The sequence below is a fragment of the Aquarana catesbeiana genome, linkage group LG05 (genome assembly GCF_042186555.1).
Source record: "Aquarana catesbeiana isolate 2022-GZ linkage group LG05, ASM4218655v1, whole genome shotgun sequence".
Taxonomy (NCBI): domain Eukaryota; kingdom Metazoa; phylum Chordata; class Amphibia; order Anura; family Ranidae; genus Aquarana; species Aquarana catesbeiana.
This window is the reverse complement of record NC_133328.1, coordinates 410,105,434-410,124,270: the sequence shown is the minus strand read 5'-3', so window position 1 is coordinate 410,124,270 and position 18,837 is coordinate 410,105,434. Positions and strand designations below refer to the sequence as shown.

Sequence of the window (18,837 nt, the reverse complement as noted above, 5' to 3'; positions counted from 1 at the left end):
GCCCGCGCTATTGCCGAAAGACTGCTACAGACTGCCTTAATTGCCGGGAGGGCATCCATGTATGTCCTCTCGGAAACACGCTACTCGCGGGCACGCATTGGGGGAGATCTGCCTTGGCTGGGCACTCACTTTTAGAAAAAGAGTAGCCACAGTGCTAAACGGTCTTTAACAATTTGTCTAGCGGTTGACTGATAGATGTCTAAACACTTTGAGATTGCTTTGTATCCCTTTCCAGCATTTATGCAGATCAACTACTCTTGATCATATTTTTTCAGAGAGCTCCTTTTTGTGAGGCATGGATCACATCAGCTGATGCTTCTTATGAACAGCAATCTTAAAATGTTTGTGAATTTTTTTAACGTAGTTCTAAACCACACCTCCAAACTAATTTCAATAACTGGACTTAGGTGTGCAAACTACTGACCTTTCGTTGAAATAATTAGTCTATGGGTTCACTTACTCCCCCCCCCCCCCCCCCAAGTCATCTTCCAGGATGGCTTACAAAGAGAGGCTTCTCCCACCTAGCACAGGAAAAACATGATCGACAATATAAAAAGGCTTCCACAGCCAGCAGCCCCTCAGTATATGAGTTTCCTCCGGCAAAGACAGGAACTCAGGAGTTATTTTTTTCTACTGGCCTCCATGCTAGGAGGCAGGGGCCTCCTGGCCTTTAAATCCCAGTAACAGGGGCAGTGAACCTGGGGATTCAATTGGTTCGGGCCATCCAGGGTCCCCCTGTCTAGGGTGGATCTGAAGATAAGCCTGACTTGTATATGTGGGTATCCCCAGTGAGGTGATACCTTGTGGTGGAGGGTTGGTGCTCACTGAGTCTTCCCTGGGATGGCAGTACAGCTGGGCTCCATGGTTCTCCTATGTTAGCTGATGGTGTCCCCTTGTGCAGACCGAGCCCCAGCGGCTGCAGGCATGCGGCGATGAGGTCAGTTCTAGCACTTCAGGCGGAAGTGATGTGGACACGGCCAGAAGTCGTGCGGCAGCCATATTGGTTGGGGGGAATATGCAGCCTGCACGCCAGAGCTGGAGCCCTGGACACTGCTCCCTATGGCAGTGCTGGACCGGGACCCTCCGCCGCGCATTTAAAGGGTTGTTAGAGAAGCGTGGCACCTTCCCACTTCAGGAGGTGGTTGGTCATCATGGAGGAGGCTGCAAGCGGGGAAGCAGGTCTGGAGGTGCTGGTCCTGGGCCTCTTTCCCATAAATCCAACACTAGCGTAGCTTCTCTGGCACCTGCACCTGTTCAGGTGATGCAGGAGCAGGGTATTATGGAAGAAAGCTCTGGGTCAGCTTCGAAATCATAAGAGGGGGAGCTTAAAGAGGAACTGCAGTCTGCTCACATAATTTGTAATAAAAACATCTTTGTCATTCTGAAGCTTCCCTCCAACCACTTTGCATATTGCATATTATTTTATATATATATATACTGTGATTCTGTATTGGCAAATATGCTTCAGAAATCTCCCTCCACCGAGTCTGGCTGCAACCATTTTAACTGTGGGCAGCTGAAGCTGCTGCCTGTACACTTCCTGGATTTACACAGAGGCACACCTGCAGCTCTCATTGGCCCTCTTATGACTCACCCCCCTCCCTTCCTGGCAAACTCTCACGAGAGTGAGAGCGCTGTGCATGATGTCATAAGCCTAGGCTTTTTATTAGACAAGAAACAGGAAGTGGGCTGTATAAGGTATTCACTGGTAGAAAAAAATGTTTTACTATCCAAAGTTTAAACAACAAGGGCAGAGGATTTAATAGATGGAAAGATGAAAAAATGACAAGTTCCACTTTAAGGAAGTGAAAACAAAAAAATTCTGAGATTTTTGTTTCATTCAGAAGAGACGGAAGGAATTAGAGGAAAAGGAAAACAAGAAATCAACAGTCCACAGCCAGCTATATGGGGGTCTTCAAACCAAACAGGCTAGAACCTTTCCTATTCATGCTTCCCTAAAGGAAACTGTTCTCCAAAAGTAGAAAGAACCAGAAAGAGAGTTTTCTTTCCCAAAAATCTTAAGAGGAGGTTTTCTTTCAAAGAAGAAGATACGGGTCTCAGTAGCAGGAAATCATCCACTAACATTATTTACAATGAAATTTGGAAGAAGTTCTGTGGATGGCTTAAAGTTAACAACCGGATTACAGAACCAATTATTCCAGCAGTTCTGGGTTTTCTTTAAGCAGGGGCAGATCTCGATCTAGCACTCAGAACCCTCAAGGTCCAGGTGGCAGCCCTGTCAAATTTTTTAAAACAGAGTTTAATAGAAAAACCATTAATCAGGATTCCTAATGATAATAGAGTGAATAAGGGCTCCAAAAAACAGAAGGTTCCCATCTTGGGCTTTGTCCACAGTATCGCAAAGCTTATGTAAAGAGCCTTTTGAGCCTCTTGAGGATTGTTCAACTAGGTTACTGAGCCTAAAAAATGGTATTCCTAGTGGTGCTGGTTTCCACTAGCAGGCTCTTTCTATTGCTGAACCTTTTTGTAACATTTCAGAAGACAAGATCACTCTTTCACTTGATCTAGCCTTCCTCCCCAAAGTTGGCTTAAAATTTTCATCGGACGGAAGAAAACATAATTCTTTTGTTTTGTAGAGATCCAAAAAAAATTCAAATGAAGCATAATTCAACAAACTAGATGTCAGAAGGTGCATGATTGCGTACACTGAGTGCACAAAGGACTGGAGACCATCTGCTAGTTTATTTGTGCTATTTTCCAGGCCCAATAAAGGCAGGAGAGCAACAAATTGCCAGATGGATGAAGTCAGCAATCATTAAAGCATATCAAGCGTCTTCTTTGACACAATCTTCAACAGTCAATACTCACTCCACAAGGGCGGTATCTACAACATGGGCTGAGAGGGCCAGAGCTTCGCCTCTCCAGATCTGCAAAGCCACAACCAGGTCCAGTTTCCAGAATTTTGTGAAACACTACAGGTTGGACTCGCTCTCAAGTCAAGATCAGACCTTTGGCAGGAGAGTGCTGTAAACTGTGGTCCCGCCCTAATCGGGTAGTTCTATTTTGTCCTCTCTGTAAGCCGTCCTGTAAGATGACTCAGGAAGTAAGTGTTTTTTCTTGTTAACTCACTTTTCCAGGAATCTTCCAGGATGGCACTAGTTTCTCCCCCTTTTTAAAGTGATTGTAAAGTGTCTTATTTTGTAGTTAAAAATAACAAACGTTATACTTACCTGCTCTGTGAAATGGTTTTGCACAGTGCAGCCCAGATCCTCCTCGGGTCCCTCTTTGGTTTTCCTGGCCCCTCCCTCCTGTTGAGTGCCCCCACAGCAAGCAGCTTGCTATAGGGGGCCCCTGAGCCGAGTCACAGCTCTGTGTGTCCATTCAGACATGAAGCCGCGGCCCGGCCCTGCTCCCTTTCCCTCCTCATTGGCTAACTTTGACACCAGCGGGAGCCAATAGCGCCACGCTGCTTTCTCAGCCAATGAGGAGGGAAAGGGAGCAGGGGCGGGCCGCGGCTTCATGTCTGAATGGACACACAGAGCTGTGACTGGGTCCTGGGCTGCCAAATTACTCCTGCAACATTGATAGCTCTAGAGGATCCTCAGGTAAGTATTAGGGAGGCTGCTGCATACAGAAGGTTTTTTATCTTAATGCATAGAATGCATTAAGATAAAAAAACCTTCTGCCTTTACAATCACTAAGTTATTCAGGGATCTATGCATAATTATTTTACTACTGTCATTTTTCTTGTTGCCTTAATGATCTATGCCTTCGGTTATTTGTTATTACTGAGGGGCCGCTGGCTGTGGGAGCCTTTTTATAATGTGTTTCCTGTGCTAGGTGGGAGAAGCTTCTTCTCTCTCTGAAAACCATCCTGGAAGATTCCTAGAAAAGTTAACATTAAGTCAACAGCTTTGACTAAGCACTGTTGAGAGCGTGAAACGCGTCAGTTAATCTATCCTGTACCCTGCTGTGGTTTGAACTTTTGTTATTTTATACAATAAAGGCTTTTTTATTGGAGTGCGGCTGTCCAGATCCTCCTTCTAAATGCTATAATAAATGGTTAGTGTTTATTTTTAGCTGCAGTACTGGAAAAGCCTGATAGATGTACTAAAATGATATTCAAGTTTAATTCTTGGCACATGTTTTTTTCACAGTCAGCATTAATATACTTTAGTTACAGATCCATGAAACATTTCTAAGGTAACAAGAGAGCACTATTTTAGCCTTCAAAATGATCCCTGTGGAACCCACTGGATCGACCAAAGTTAAGTCCTGCTCCCCCCTGATTCTAAAACGATTCCCCTATATTCAGCTGTATAATGCCAGAGCCTCTATTGTGAAATAGACAATAGGTACTTGTGAGAACTACAAGGTGCAGTCTGTTTCCGTCAAAATGTTTTAGGTCACTTAAGGTTTACCTTAAGGTAGGATGGTCAGTGGACAATACTTGCAAGAACATAAATAAAGACAGATGGTTGCTAAGTCAATGTCAACCCAAACATCTACCTTAACTCATTAGGGAAGGTTTGTTCATATGGCACTACTGGATTTATTGTGCTCGGTAAATAATGGCATTTTGATATTGTACATTATAGACCTCCATAACAGACATATTTAACTTCTAAATACTCATCAATGCCATATTTGGATCCCTCTCTGCCAAGGCCAGACTGCTTGACTCCACCAAACGGACATTCTACTGAGGACAGTAAGCCCTCATTAACACCGACCATTCCCACTTCAAGGCGTTCTGCCACTCTCCAGATCTGTGCTGGGTCCTGGGAATAAAAGTAACCTGCAACCACATAATATAGTATATGTATATTACTGTAAAGAAAAAAAAATCTCCAAAAAGCCTCCATGAATGTTTATAGCAGCTACAAAACACACTAAAATTAACAAGCAAAATTAATATTATTGTAAAGCTGTTACTAGTGCAGGCGATCCTATATTATAATAGGGTTTTAAAAGGTTTTATGCTATGCAAGCCTCTTGTCCCTTATTTTTTCTGAGTTACTACTGAAAGGAGGGCCTGCACATTGGAGGAAGCAAAGGGAGTAAAGAGGGTTTGGATGCAGCACGTAACATGATATAAAAAGGTAGAGTTAGCCTTTAACACAGGGAAGTTTTATGCTGTTAATAAGCTCCTGACAGTAGTTGGAGAAATGCTTCTATCACTGGAGATGCTGTGAAACATGACGTGGCTGCCATCATTTTAATAATGTCATCAATACAGCTCACAGGAACAGTTATTCAGCCGAAAGGTTTAGTACCTGAAATATGAAGAATACTGGCCATAGAGTGTAATGCAAATGGGGGGAAACATATATATTTTTTTTTTGGGGGGGGGGGGGTAAGGACTACTTTAGATGAAAAACAAATGCCCTGACTGCCTTGTTAATCAATGCATATGTTCCATTTCATATATATATATATTTTTTAATCAAAAATACCCTGATATCCCGTATTTCATATTTGTGTGGTTACCTTCATGTTGATTTCTTACATCTCTCAGGTTGGTTAGAACTCTTCACATCTGAACTTTATCCTAGCAAAATATTTTTGTCAAAACTACATCTGTGAATGTTAGCAGTCTTGCTGGAGGAGTCAGGTAGACAGAGTTCTAAAAAAATGTTTCACTATATATTTCTGAAATATAAGACTCTAAAGGCATGATCTAACCCACCCTAAGCTCACATATAAAGTTTGGCCATTATCTCCTAGTACATTGGTTTACAGAGTTCTGTGGTATAACATACCTGCTAAGCCGACATTAGCTGAATTTGCAATGGCAAGGGCTTCCTCTTCAGTATCAAATCTGGTTAATTAAAAATAAAAATAAAAATAAAATGAAAAACACACTAGCCACACATAAGAGTATAGAGTATTATAGTACAAAAACATTAAAAATACAAAACAAAATGCAACAGAGCATACCTGCAATTCCTTGTATCATTGAAAAAAAGCACTAACATAAATAAAGCAATCATAAGGTATAAACTTCCTCACAGAAAAGGCTTGAAAACAAGATTAAAGTGAAACTTTACCCATAACAACTGGATAAAAAATAATGTTCTTTAGCAAGGAAGAAACATTCCACATTAATAATTGCCACCAGAATTAGCGTTTGCTGTAAATTGCCTACAGTGGTGTTCCTGTTCCTTCTTGCTGGAGGCTGCCATTTTGCTGAATCCCAAAGCCCTCAGCTGTAAATCATAAAGCGTAACTAAACCCATCGATTTGCCAGTTTAAAATGGAAGTCCATGTAGATCCATTGCCCTCCGTCTCCTCTGCACCTACCTCTACAGTGAAGCTGCAGTTGACAGCTCAGCGTGGGATCCAGTCAGATCAGCTTCCAAAAAAGGTATGTATACTAATTTTTTCTTTACAGGAATAGAGAAGTTAGCGTTAGATCCCTGGTATCTATAAATGCAGGGGTTTTAGATTTTGCATGGACTTCCACTTTAACAAAAAACTGTTTGATCTGCTTGTGTCCTCAACCAGAGTGTCAAACCATCAAATGTCTGGTGTCCTAAATGACATGTGCAGTGCCATGGCAGTTGCAGTTCAAACAGAATCAGCTTTCTTGGCTGTAAAGGAAAGGAAGGTTTAATCCTGCTTTAAGGCTGTCAGCAGATCGGCCTCTACAAATTCAGCAGTGCCTAAAAAGAGAGAGCAACTGAGCATGTGCAGAACAGGGTGAGACTGTGTATTACTGGGTGTTAAACAGTATAGGGACTTTTTTTTATGTTTTACATAGCTTTACCTGCAAAAGGGGCCAGCCTGAAGTGATCTAGCAGAACTTAATTTTCTGACTAAAGTTCCACTTTAATTACACTCAGAATTAACAGACCCATAATAGGGATCCAACTGCAATCTCTGCTTACTTAATGATGGGTGCTAGGGGTCCAAATGTTTCTTCTCTGGTGCAAAGCATCTGTGTAGTAACATTGCTGATCAATGTAGGTTCATAAAAATTTTTGCCAGCACTGGACCGTTTGCCTCCCACTTCAATACAAGCACCCCGAGACACGGCATCTTGCACATGCTGCTCCACCTAGATTAAAAACAAAATGTGAAAATCTCAGCTACATGGTGACAGTTTAACACATTTAATTAGTTTAAATTACAAAAATGTAATTATAAGTTCAAAACTCAGTAACAACTGTATGTAGAAGGTATCAGAATTGCTTTGGTCATGCTTTTCTACTTTTTTTTCTGGAACTGGAAAGCCCCAGATCTGACAGCACTGATGTGAACTATGCCATTGGAAACAATATAACCTACTTTCCATGCATTTTTGATGCAGAAATAAAACACACCCTGGACTGTACGTGGTGTGAACTGGCCCTTCAGGTTAAGAAAAAAAGAGGGGGGAAAAAATGCACTGGACTGGATGAAAAACACACCAAAAATGCACTGAAAAGCAAAAACGTCTAAAAAACACACATTCAGAAAAGCATCTGGAACACATCCGGACTGCGTTTCTATGGTGTGAACTGGCCCTTAAAGAGAGAACTGTGGTACTCGGACATAATCAAAAAGGCAAGACCTGGTAAAGGTGGGCATGACCTTTCACCCATGTGGTCTCGTGCAAGGTTTACCCATGTCTTGTTTTGCATTTCTTTCCTGTATTTAAAAGGGAACCCATCGGTTGGAAAAATTTGTGTATTAACACAACGTTGTCGGAAATTCCGATCGTGTGTACACAAATCCGACAGACAAAGTGCCACGCATGCTCAGAATAAATAAAGAGATGAAAGCTATTGGCCACTGCCCCGTTTATAGTCCCGACGTACATGTTTTACGTCACCGCGTTTAAAACGATCGGATTTTCCGACAACTTTGTGTGACCGTGTGTATGCAAGACAAGTTTGAGCCAACATCCGTCGGAAAAAATCCTAGGATTTTGTTGTCGGAATGTCCGAACAAAGTCCGACCGTGTGTACGGGGCATTAGTATGCAACAACAAGGATTTCTTCGTTCTCAGGGTGTCTAAACTGCTGGATTGCTTTTTGCCCAAATCAATGTGGTTTCTTTGGAACATTTTCAGCAAAGGAACGCATATGCTGCAGTGTCTTTGTGGCAAGAGTCTCAAGAAAAACAAGAACCCAAGTGTAGAGTTTCGGTGCGGTGAGGGGGACATCGATCGCTTGGAATTCTGGACACCGGATTTACATTCATATGCCCATTAGCCCTGCAGGGGTTGGGCGCTCCGGTGAGTGGGTGCACAAGAGGGGGTTCCACATAAGTCGGTTTACACCAATCACAGCAGACCTATCCGGAATTGCTTGGATACACATCAGATTTTTTGCACAAGGATTTTATTACACATAGGACAATTTCTGGATATTTGCACTAACTTTTGTAGTTTTTGTTTGCACGGATAACCATCACATATTTTTTAAACCACTTTTGATCTGAATTTTATATTTTTTCACCAGTGTTTCACTTTTTGTACGATCACAATTTAAATCTTACATACACACTTTTGTATAACATAATTTGGACTGTTTATTATTTACTGTTTTTTCAGGGTGTTTTTAATACACTTTTCATCTGCAATCATTTTTATTTTTTATTTTTATTATGAATAGTCCTTATGTCTACTAGTGTTTTCAGTCATACGTATGGTAATTTTCATCATTTTTTATATATATAAATTTTTTTGGGGTGATTTGGATATTTGATATTTAATGTTTATGTGATTACACACAATTAATTTTTCAACTTATTTTCACTATATATATAATTTTTCACCCAGATCTGCATTCCTTTGTAGTGAGATAAGTTATCATGATTTGAATAGTGAACAGCGCCAATCCCCCTTTCATAGTTTATAGCACTTGGACTTCGCCTAGGTGTTTTCCTTTTTTTGGGGGGGCTGCAGTTCGTATTGGTGTCTGTCCTAAGCGCGGAATATTAGTATACATTACCAGCAATCAAATGTTGATTTTGTTCTAAGTCAAAGGCCCCCCCCACAGTGCCCTGGAAGTGCATTTTAATACAAAAAAACTGCAACCATCCCAACCTATAACTGGCCTTTGCAGCAAGGTGAACATGGAAAGACAACGCACATCACAAATAAAAGATTTCCCAGCACACTCACCAGCCAGCATGCAAAACATCCAAATTGGCCCTGTCTAACAGTTTGCATTAAAAACAGGGGGTTTTGTTTGCACACATTTGCAACTACAGTAGTGTTTTGCGATGTGCGTTGCCATGTGCACCTTGCTACAAAGGTTGGTTATAGGTTGGTCCAGGCACACCTTAACCTATACATTAATATGTGTGCTCCTACTATGGAGGCTCTGGAAATTTTAGAGTTAGGACCGCAGTATATTCAGAGGTCCCTTGACGTGGGCACTGCGACTTACGCATGTAACTATTTTGCAAATGTGTGCAAGCAAAACCCCCTATTTTTTAACGCAAACTGTTATGCCCCGTACACGCGATCGGACATTGATGGGACATTCCGACAACAAAATCCATGGATTTTTTCTGACGGATGTTGGCTCAAACTTGTTTTGTGTACACACGGTCGCACAAAGTTGTCGGAATTTCCGATCGCCAAGAACACGGTGACGTACACCACGTACGACGAGACTAGAAAAGGCCAGTTCAGAACCAAGTGCGGCACCCTTTGGGCTCCTTTTGCTAATCTCGTGTTAGTAAAAGTTTGGTGAGAGATGATTCGCGCTTTTTCGGACTCGTGGTTTTCTGCTGTTCATTTTGTGCTTGTGGGTTTGTATCTGCTCTTCAGTGCATGCAGTCAGTTCGTATTGTACTATTCAGTGCGATCTTGTCCACTCGTTACTGTTTTTCAGGTCGCTCTTCACAGGCCTTGCTGTTCTTCAGTGCGTTCTGTTACTCCGTTCTGAGCAGCCAACCGTTTTCTAGCCATGTTGCGTATACGTACTCCTCGTAGAGTTTGTGCTGTGCGGGGGCTTGGTGTTGGGGTCCTTACCTTGACACAAGTCCAGTCCATGAAGGGTGGGGAGGAGTTCATGGACCAAGAATTGGTTGCTCCAGCGTGACCAGTTCTGTCACATGCCTTTGCTCCGTGAGATCCGTGAGAATAATCCTGATGATTTCAGGAACTTTCTCCGGATGACGGACCCCGTATTTCACTGTTTGTTGGCTTTGCTGACCCCTTATATCAGCAGGCAGGATACCTGCATGAGGCAAGCCATCACTCCGGAGCAGAGGCTAGTCGCCACCCTGTGGTACTTGGTGACGGGGAGAAGCCTGCAGGACCTCAAGTTCTCGACAGGCATCTCCCCCCAGGCTCTGGGGATCATTATCCCAGAGACCTGTTCTGCCATCATCCAGGTCCTGCAGGAGTATATTAAGGTAAGATTTTTATCCTTTAATATCACATTTTATTGTATTTAATGTTTGATAATATATTGTATTTCTTTCCTCATTCCCTAATTAACATGATTGTAATATGCTGTGAATGTCCCTTTTGTTCTCATGCATGCTGGATTTTTATGTCATTATTTTTGTTGTCCTTCATACATATTTGCCTTCACTTACCTCCCCAGCATGGTCTCCTGGCCCTATATTCACCTCATGTAGTCACTTAAAAATGTATTTTATCAGTACCATAGTAGTGCTTTACCCCAAACATCCCCTAAAATGTTTTGAAATGTGATTTGTGCTTTAAATTCAGGCAGAGTGCCAGAGGCTTTTTTGGGGGGGTCCCCAAATCATTTTTAACCTTCCCTCCCCCCAACTGCTAAGTCAGTTGATAACAATTCTCTATCTATCCTCAATCATCTATCTGCTGACTTTGCCAAACCCATACACACTATACCCACCTCTTTTGTGGTCAGATTTATGGATGAATTCCCCAAAGCATGTAGTGCAAGGGCCTGCCTGAATACTTTCAGATGGTACTGTTTCAAGTTTCTGTATACTATTATTATCTTGATAGGTAATAGCAGAATGTCCAAATGTACTCAAATGTGTACAGTGTGTATTTATATCTTTGTATTATGACACTTCTTACCTGTCCAGTGGGCTGCCAATAGTGTAACTAAGGAGGGGCTGTTCAAAGTAATACACATTATTTAGGCATTCATCTCTCAATGAAGTGGAGAGGGTTACCTGTCCAAGAGTCCCCCCCCCCATAATGTTAGAAATGGCCCATGAGAGGGGGGGGGGGAATCTGATAGGTGTACCTTATACTTTGGTCTTTAAAAACTCCCTCAAATAAATGTTATCTTGATGTTGGCCAAGAATGTTTGTGTCTAATCTGCTTTCCCTGTTTATGTGCAAAATGACAACATTTTTTTTTTGTTTGACTCCACAGTTTCCTTCCACGCCACAGGAATGGCAGACTGTGGCCTCCCACTTTGCCCAGCGGTGGGACTTTACTAACTGCGGAGGGGCAATTGATGGGAAACACGTCCACATCGTCCCACCACCCAACTCGGGGTCGTACTATTATAATTATAAGGGGTTCAATAGTATTGTGATGTTAGCGGTGGTGTCGGCTACTTATGAGTTCCTGTATGTGGACGTGGGGAAGAATGGCCGGATGTCCGATGGTGGAGTCATCGCCCAGACGGAGTTCTACAGGCGTCTCCAGAATGGCAGCTTGGACTTGCCACCTCCAGAAGACAATGTGGAAGGACTCCCATTCGTATTCGTTGCGGATGAAGCGTTTGCGCTGGGGGACCATCTTATGCGGCCATTCCCGATGAGGACCCTCACCCCGGACCAGAGGGTTTTTAATTACCGGCTGGCCAGAGCCAGAAGAGTGGTAGAGAACACGTTTGGAATCATGGCCAGCCGGTTCCGCCTATTTCTTACACCCATACATATGGCGGAGTATAAACTGAATCATATAATCCTGGCTTGCTGTGTTCTATACAACTTTTTACGGCAACATTCTGCCAACTATGCTGGCTCAGTTGGGCCTGTGGCTGGAATTCAAAATGAAACAACCCTGACGGTGCTTGAAAGTGGCCGTCCTGGCTTGAACCCCCTGAGTGCCCGTGATGTCCGGCTAAGATACCTTGAATACTTTGCGGGTAGGGGGGTTATCATTATGCCAGACAATGTCTGAAACCTTTTTATAATAAAAAAAAAACAAATAACTACTCAAATCTTTGGTGACATTTACTGCTTGTGTTTGTTTTAGCTGACCCTGACAGTGGCGTGATTGTGTAACCTTACAAAGCACTGTTGGGTGTTATTTACTAAAGGCAAAGACACTTTGCACTACAAGTGCAGTTGAAAATGCACTTGTAGTGCAAAGTGGATCTGCCCTTAGGAAATAACACCCATTGTCACAGAAAACACCAATTAGAGCACCACAAAAGTGTTGTAGCGTTGAAACAATAATCCACACATTCTTGATTAACAATCTTTTTAATACCAGCACAATCACATGTGCATTTAGAAAAGGTTTTTAAAACAAACCAACATGTTTGTTGTATAACAATTTTTGCGGTCACATTAGAAAAAGTAGAAATGTCCATTTAAGATAAAACAGGCATGTTTAAAACCAACAAGAAAGACACAAATCTTGAAGTTACAAAGTTCACTTTTGGTAGAACTTGAAGGCAATATCAGACGTGAGTATTTACAAACTGTGTTTGATATTGTGTTGAGATGGGGTGAAGTAACCCCAGGAAAAGGCAAATTTTGAAGATGCACACAAATTTATGAATGTCAACATGTGCTACCTGCCATCACGGGGGATCAAGGAACGTGTTTTGGGGGTGCAACCCCTTCCTCATAGTTACTTTATTATTGAGGAAGGGGTTGCACCCCCAAAACGCGTCCATTGATCTCCCGTGATGGCAGATAGCACATGTTGACACATCTTCAAAATTTGGCTTTTTTCAAATTTGTCAAAAAATGTCAAAAAGTTTTAGCACACAAAAAACCAAAGGAATTTGGTGGGGTTTTAAACTCTCCCTAAAACATCAATGATGTTCTTCATTTTTTGAAGAACATCATTGATCTTTTTCTTGATGTTTTCCAAGTCCCTATTACACCCCATGATCTCCCCGATCAGGATCTGTGCACTTTCCGAGGTGAAAGGATCTGGATCCACAACATCACGATCACCTAAAAAGATAGAAACCAAAAAACACTATGTATTATAAATATGCCGGCATCCATCTCTTACCTGAGCCTGTGGTCGCAGACACTCACCTGTTGCGGTGCCAATTTCCACCACGTCTTCCTCCTCCTGCTCTGCTTGTCTTGGGTGGATTTCCCCTTCTTCCAGAGGTGGGGGGGTCTCTGGTCTCCTCGGATGAGGGGTGTCCTCCGAGTCGTTTCTCCCCTATGTAAAAAAAAAAAATAGGTATACTCAGCACACAGATATTTGATGGCAGAACTATAAATATGAAACATTGCTTGGAAGTGGGGTACAATTGTCTGTTTTGGCAGAGTTCCAAGATGTTGCATTTTTCTTGTCCTTTGTCAAGCTTCAATACTTACCTGTTTTGTGCAAGCTTCACAGATGGAGACACCCCTATAGTATACACTGGAGCACCTGTGTGGGCCCCCTAATAAAAAGGGTGTTCTTGTGTCCCACACTAGTGCTCCAGCGTCCAGATGTGTAAATAGCTAATGAGTGTCCTCTCCTTACACAGAATCTAGTTTGCATTTCATTCTAGTAACAAATCCATCTACACAACCAAATTATTTTCAGACAAGTAGGCCCTAAAAAATGTGGGCAAATGCATATGGCCAAAACAATGGTGTTTTCTAGGCCGAAAGAAAAATGTTTGATACAAACGAATAATGTGCCCATGAACATGAAAGTTGACATTTTAAACTGGATAACAGTTAAGAAAAGCACATGGAGTAGCACGAACGTAATAAACATAAAAAGAATAGGAACACAGCACAACTACTTACTTTTTTGCAGCACTCCTCGGATCTTTCTGTACTGCTCGTGCTCTCTTAATTTGAGGTCCGACCACCGTTTCCTGAGCTGATCTTTCGATCGACGTACCCCGAAATTCCGGTGCAGACTTTTGACCACTTTCGCCATGATCTTGGCCTTTCTGACATTGGGGTTGGGGTAAGGTCCATACTTCCCGTCATAGTCGGCCTTCTTCAGGATGTCAACCATCTCCAACATCTCCGCAAAGGACATATTTGATACCTTAAATCGTCTCCTTCTGGATCGGGACGTTTCTGTCTCCGGGCTTTCCTCCTCCTCATTGGTGTAATTATCTGACACCTGCTGTGTCTCCGCATTGTGCTCTTCCCCACTGTGACGAACGAGAAGGGGTGGGGAATAGACTATAAAGAACGTCAGGGGTGGGCGGAGATTCACGCATGCGCAGTGTCTATAAAGCGTAACACGCGTGCATAGTACGTACGATCTGTGAGCGGAGGAAGGAGTAACGGAGGCGCCAATCGTGATTGCGAAGGTAAGATTTAACATTGGGCCTATACTGCTTCTAGATTGAGGCCTGTATTTGCACAAGTTTAGAAGACTTTAGGCTGACATTAGGGTTTGTCTTGTGTTGTGTCTTGCAGTGAAAATGGATATCTTGAAAGATAAAGACTTTATCTTCATTGATATGTTCAGGGAGCTGCCCTGTCTATGGGAGATAAACCACCCTGAATATAAGAACCAAACAAAGAGGAAGGCAGCGCTGGATAATTTGTTGGAATTTGTGAAGACGGTGATCCCCATGGCAGACATCACCTATTTAAAGATCCTAATTGGTGGCCTGAGGAGTACATATCTAAGGGAGCACAAGAAGGTCCAGGATTCCCAGAGATCAGGAGCTGCAGATGACATTTATGTCCCCAGGCTGTGGTACTATGACAGACTGCATTTTCTGGCAGGTCAGACTGAACCCAGGCCAGCACTCTCCACTCTTCCTTCCGTGCTTCCTTCCCCCCCCCCAGCTGAGGCTTCTGACGCCCAACCTGGGCCTTCCAGGCAGCAACATGTGGAAGAGCCCAGCTTGAGCCAGGTATAGCATGCCTCTAAATCTTCATGGTTGTCCAATCAATGATGTTAACTAGATGTTAGTTTGGAGTACTAATTTATGATTGTGATTGATGAAGCAAAAACTAAAACCATGTCCCTTTTTCATACACAGGGAAGTCTCAGCCAGGAGGTGGCCGGGCCAAGCAGGCTGCCTTATACTCAGGTCCCTCCCCTACCTCTTTAAAGACAAAGTGGCAGGAAGAGGAGTAACCTGGAGGAGGCTGCCATAGGCCTCTTTTGGAAGGCTACTGAGGCCCTCAGAACACCCCACAGTGTGGAGGAGGACTTTGCTGGCATAACTGCCTGCAATATGATGCAGATGGAGGAGGGCCAACGACTCCTGTGTGAGTCCTTAATTTTGGAAGCTCTCAATAAGGGGTTGAGGGGCCAAATAACATGTGCTACCCACATTTGTGACCTCACACATAGTCCTCTTCCAGGTCCTACTCCTCCTCCAGGTCCTACTCCTCCTCCTGTCACATCTCCAACACCAGAGCCACAGCCGGGAAGGAAGCGTGGAAAGAAGACAAGAGAGTGATGGCCCTGTGCTCAGTCTGGTCTGGCAAAAGATGCAGGCTCTTGTAGTACCACAGCCTGGGGACACAGATGTCATCTGCTGCTTTCCTGATCTCTGGGACTTCTGGACCAGACTGCACTCCCTTAGATATGAACTCCTCAGGCCACCAATTTTACAGTAAAATAATTGATGTGTGCCCTGGGGGTCCAAGGCTTCGCCAATTTCTGCTGTTTCTCCAGCGTTGCCTCCCTCTTTGTTTGGTTTTGAGCCCTTAATAAAGGAATTTTTGTTTCAATAATACTCGCCTATGTGTGTTTTCCTTCAAAAAGGACAGTTTGTTTGTGAGGATTCAGGTACATTTCAAAAATACAATGTGGAATTAACAAGTGACACCAACACCAAGCAAGCAATCTCCTTGAGATTAAATAATACAAGATAATAATGGTGTTGTGGTAACTTGACACACAAAACACACACAAAAATATTATGGAGTAAAACCCAAAAAAAAACACATCAGCCTTGCAAAAAATACAAACCCCCCCCAAAAAAAATAGAAAAATCAGCCTTGAAAAAAACAAAAAACAAAAATAAAACAACAAAAAAAAAATTTAAGTCAGATGTGACAAATCAAAATATATTGAGGGAATCACGATAAATAATAAAGAAAGAAGTTTGTGAGAAGTCTGTGTGAATATGAGCAGCAAAACTACTTCATTCTTCTCACATTATAAAGAAGAAGAGAGTGCGCTTTATTAAACAATTTTTTACATTGCAGCATGACGAACGTGCTCTATTCCGAACGCTAATTTTACCAGACCGAGCTGTTCCGTCTCGGAATTTCTTCTGAGCATGTGTGGCACTTTGTGCGTCGGAATTGTCCACACACGGTCGGAATTGACGCTCGGATTTTGTTGTCTGAAAATTTTATAGCCTGCTCTCAAACTTTGTGTGTCGGAAAATCCAATGGAAAACGTCCGATGGAGCCCACACACGGTCGGAATTTCCGAAACACGCTCCGATCGCACATTTTCCGTCGGAAAATCCGACTATGTGTACGAGGCATTAGACAGTGCCAATTTGGTTGTTTTGCAGGCTGGCTGGTATGTGTGCTGGGAAATCTTTTGTTTGTTTGACTCTGACTTGGAAAAAGTCTGTACAGGATTTCTGGGACAAATTATCACTGGTGTGAAAATTCCACTGGAGTGTACAGACAACTTCCCACAATTGGTTCTTCTTATAGTTACATAGTAGGTGAGGTTGAAAAAAGACACAAGTCCATCAAGTCCAACCTATGTGTCTCATTATATATCAGTATTACATTGTATATCCCTGTATGTTGCGGACGTTCAGGTGCTTATCTAATAGTTTTTTTAAACTATCGATGCTCCCCGCTGAGACCACCGCCTATGGAAGGGAATTCCACATCCTTGCCGCTCTTACAGTAAAGAACCCTCTACGTAGTTTAAGGTTAAACCTCTTTTCTTCTAATTTTGAGTGGCTACGTGTCTTGTTAAACTCCCTTCCCCGAAAAAGTTTTATCCCTATTGTGGGGTCAACAGTACGGTATTTGTACATTGAAATCATATCCCCTCTCAAGCGTCTCTTCTCCAGAGAGAATAAGTTCAGTGCTCACAACCTTTCCTCATAACTAATATCCTCCAGACCCTTTATTAGCTTAGTTGCCCTTCTTTGTACTTGCTCCATTTCCAGTACATCCTTCCTGAAAACTGGTACATCCTTCCTGAGGACTGGACAGCATACTCCAGGTGCAGCCGGACCAGAGTCTTGCAGAGCAGGAGAATTATGGCTTTATCTCTGGAGTTGATCCCCTTTTTAATGCATGCCAATATTCTGTTTGCTTTGTTAGCAGCAGCTTGGCACTACATGCCATTGCTGAGTCTATTATCTACTAGGACCCCCCAGGGTCCTTTTCCATCCTAGATTCCCCCAGAGGTTCTCCCCCCCCCCAGTGTATAGATTGCATTTATATTTTTGCCACTTAAATGCATTATTTTACATCTTTCTACATTAAACCTCCTTTGCCATGTAGTTGCCCACCCCATTAAATCGTTCAGATCTTTTTGCAAGGTTTCCACATCATATTAAATAACTATGCTTCCCGGAAGAATATTTGAAAAGCTCACGTTTCTTCTAATAATTACCTTCTCCACGGCTTTTTCGTTAATAAGTGGACCCTGAGTGACACCTTCTTCAAATCCATTGCCCACATGCAAATCTTTTGTTACCAACGCTGCCAGCTTCTTTACAAAGGCATCATGTATTCCCTTTTGAACAAGGAATCTGTTTGAACAGACACAAGTCTGTAGGAGATAAGAAATACAATTATTTAAAGGCAATCTATTCTCGTTTTGTGCAACTAAAGCATGGTATACAAGTATTGATATTCAAATTCCACGTGTGTGTAACCCTCTCTGTTCAACAGCAGCTGTAGGAATCTGTGGAGCTTTTTTCGTTCAACCCGCTGGTTGTACAAAAAAACCCCTGTTCCTGCTTTAGTTATTCATGGAAGCTTCTGTTTGTATAAGAGCAGTGTGTACAGTAAGGTTTTACAAAGCATTAATAACACCTTTGGCAACTTTAGCAGCTTTGATAAAGCCTTAAAGTGGTGTTAAACCCAAAACCAAATATGTAATATACTTCAGCTTAACAATCATTAGATGTGGTGACTGCATTCGTTTTTTTTTTTTTTAGGCTTTTCAACCCACTATTTTACCCGGTGATCGAGCCAGTAACACCTCCTGCATTAAAGTGGCCCCACTCTAGGAGAATGTGCACAGGGGGCACAGCAGGGAGCAGCATTATCAATCTCTGGGGGATGGGGGGGTAGTGTTAAATACACTAACAAATTGAAGTCAGACTCTAACTCACGCTTTACAATTAGTTACAGCAGTTTTTTTTTTGCTTCTGGGATAAAGGGTTTACATAAATGAAAGCTGATTATTTTAACTACCCCTGCCAGTGTTAAATGGTTTGTCTCATCCCTGTGAACTGGAAGACAGCTTGTTCTTTTTCAAATCAAACTTACTGGCCAGATGACCAGATGAAAATAGAAGAAAGAAAGCCTAAAAAAGAAAATGAATGCAGCCATCACATCCAAGAATTGGTAAGCTGCGATATAATAAAATGTTTGTTTTTGGGTTTAACCACTTGAAGACCGCCTAACGTACATATACATTACCACTATCAAGTGGTATACCAGGATGATGCCTGCGGCTACAGGCATCATCCTGGTATTGTTTTTTTTCCAGGAGGCGATTGGCTTTTTTATAAAAGTCATCCGAGCGGCTAATTGGAGAGAGGAGAATTTCTGCCTAGGTGATCCGAGCGGAAGTAGGAGTGGGTACCTGTTAAAACC

At 42.5% G+C, this 18,837-nt stretch overlaps 1 protein-coding gene across 1 annotated transcript in view; it reads right to left on the bottom strand.

Annotated features, from left to right (window-relative positions):
* Positions 1-906: 906 nt before the first annotated feature.
* The window catches only part of ALDH5A1 (aldehyde dehydrogenase 5 family member A1), a 35,597-nt gene continuing 17,666 nt past the window's right edge, over positions 907-18,837 (bottom strand). Inside the window, exons 7-10 of the mRNA XM_073631155.1 lie at positions 17,624-17,782; positions 6,852-7,021; positions 5,724-5,782; positions 907-4,759 (exon numbers count right to left, since the gene is read on the bottom strand). Coding sequence (XP_073487256.1) covers positions 4,554-4,759; positions 5,724-5,782; positions 6,852-7,021; positions 17,624-17,782 — 594 coding nt within the window. The 3' untranslated portion in view covers positions 907-4,553. The remainder of the gene's footprint in view (positions 4,760-5,723; positions 5,783-6,851; positions 7,022-17,623; positions 17,783-18,837) is intronic.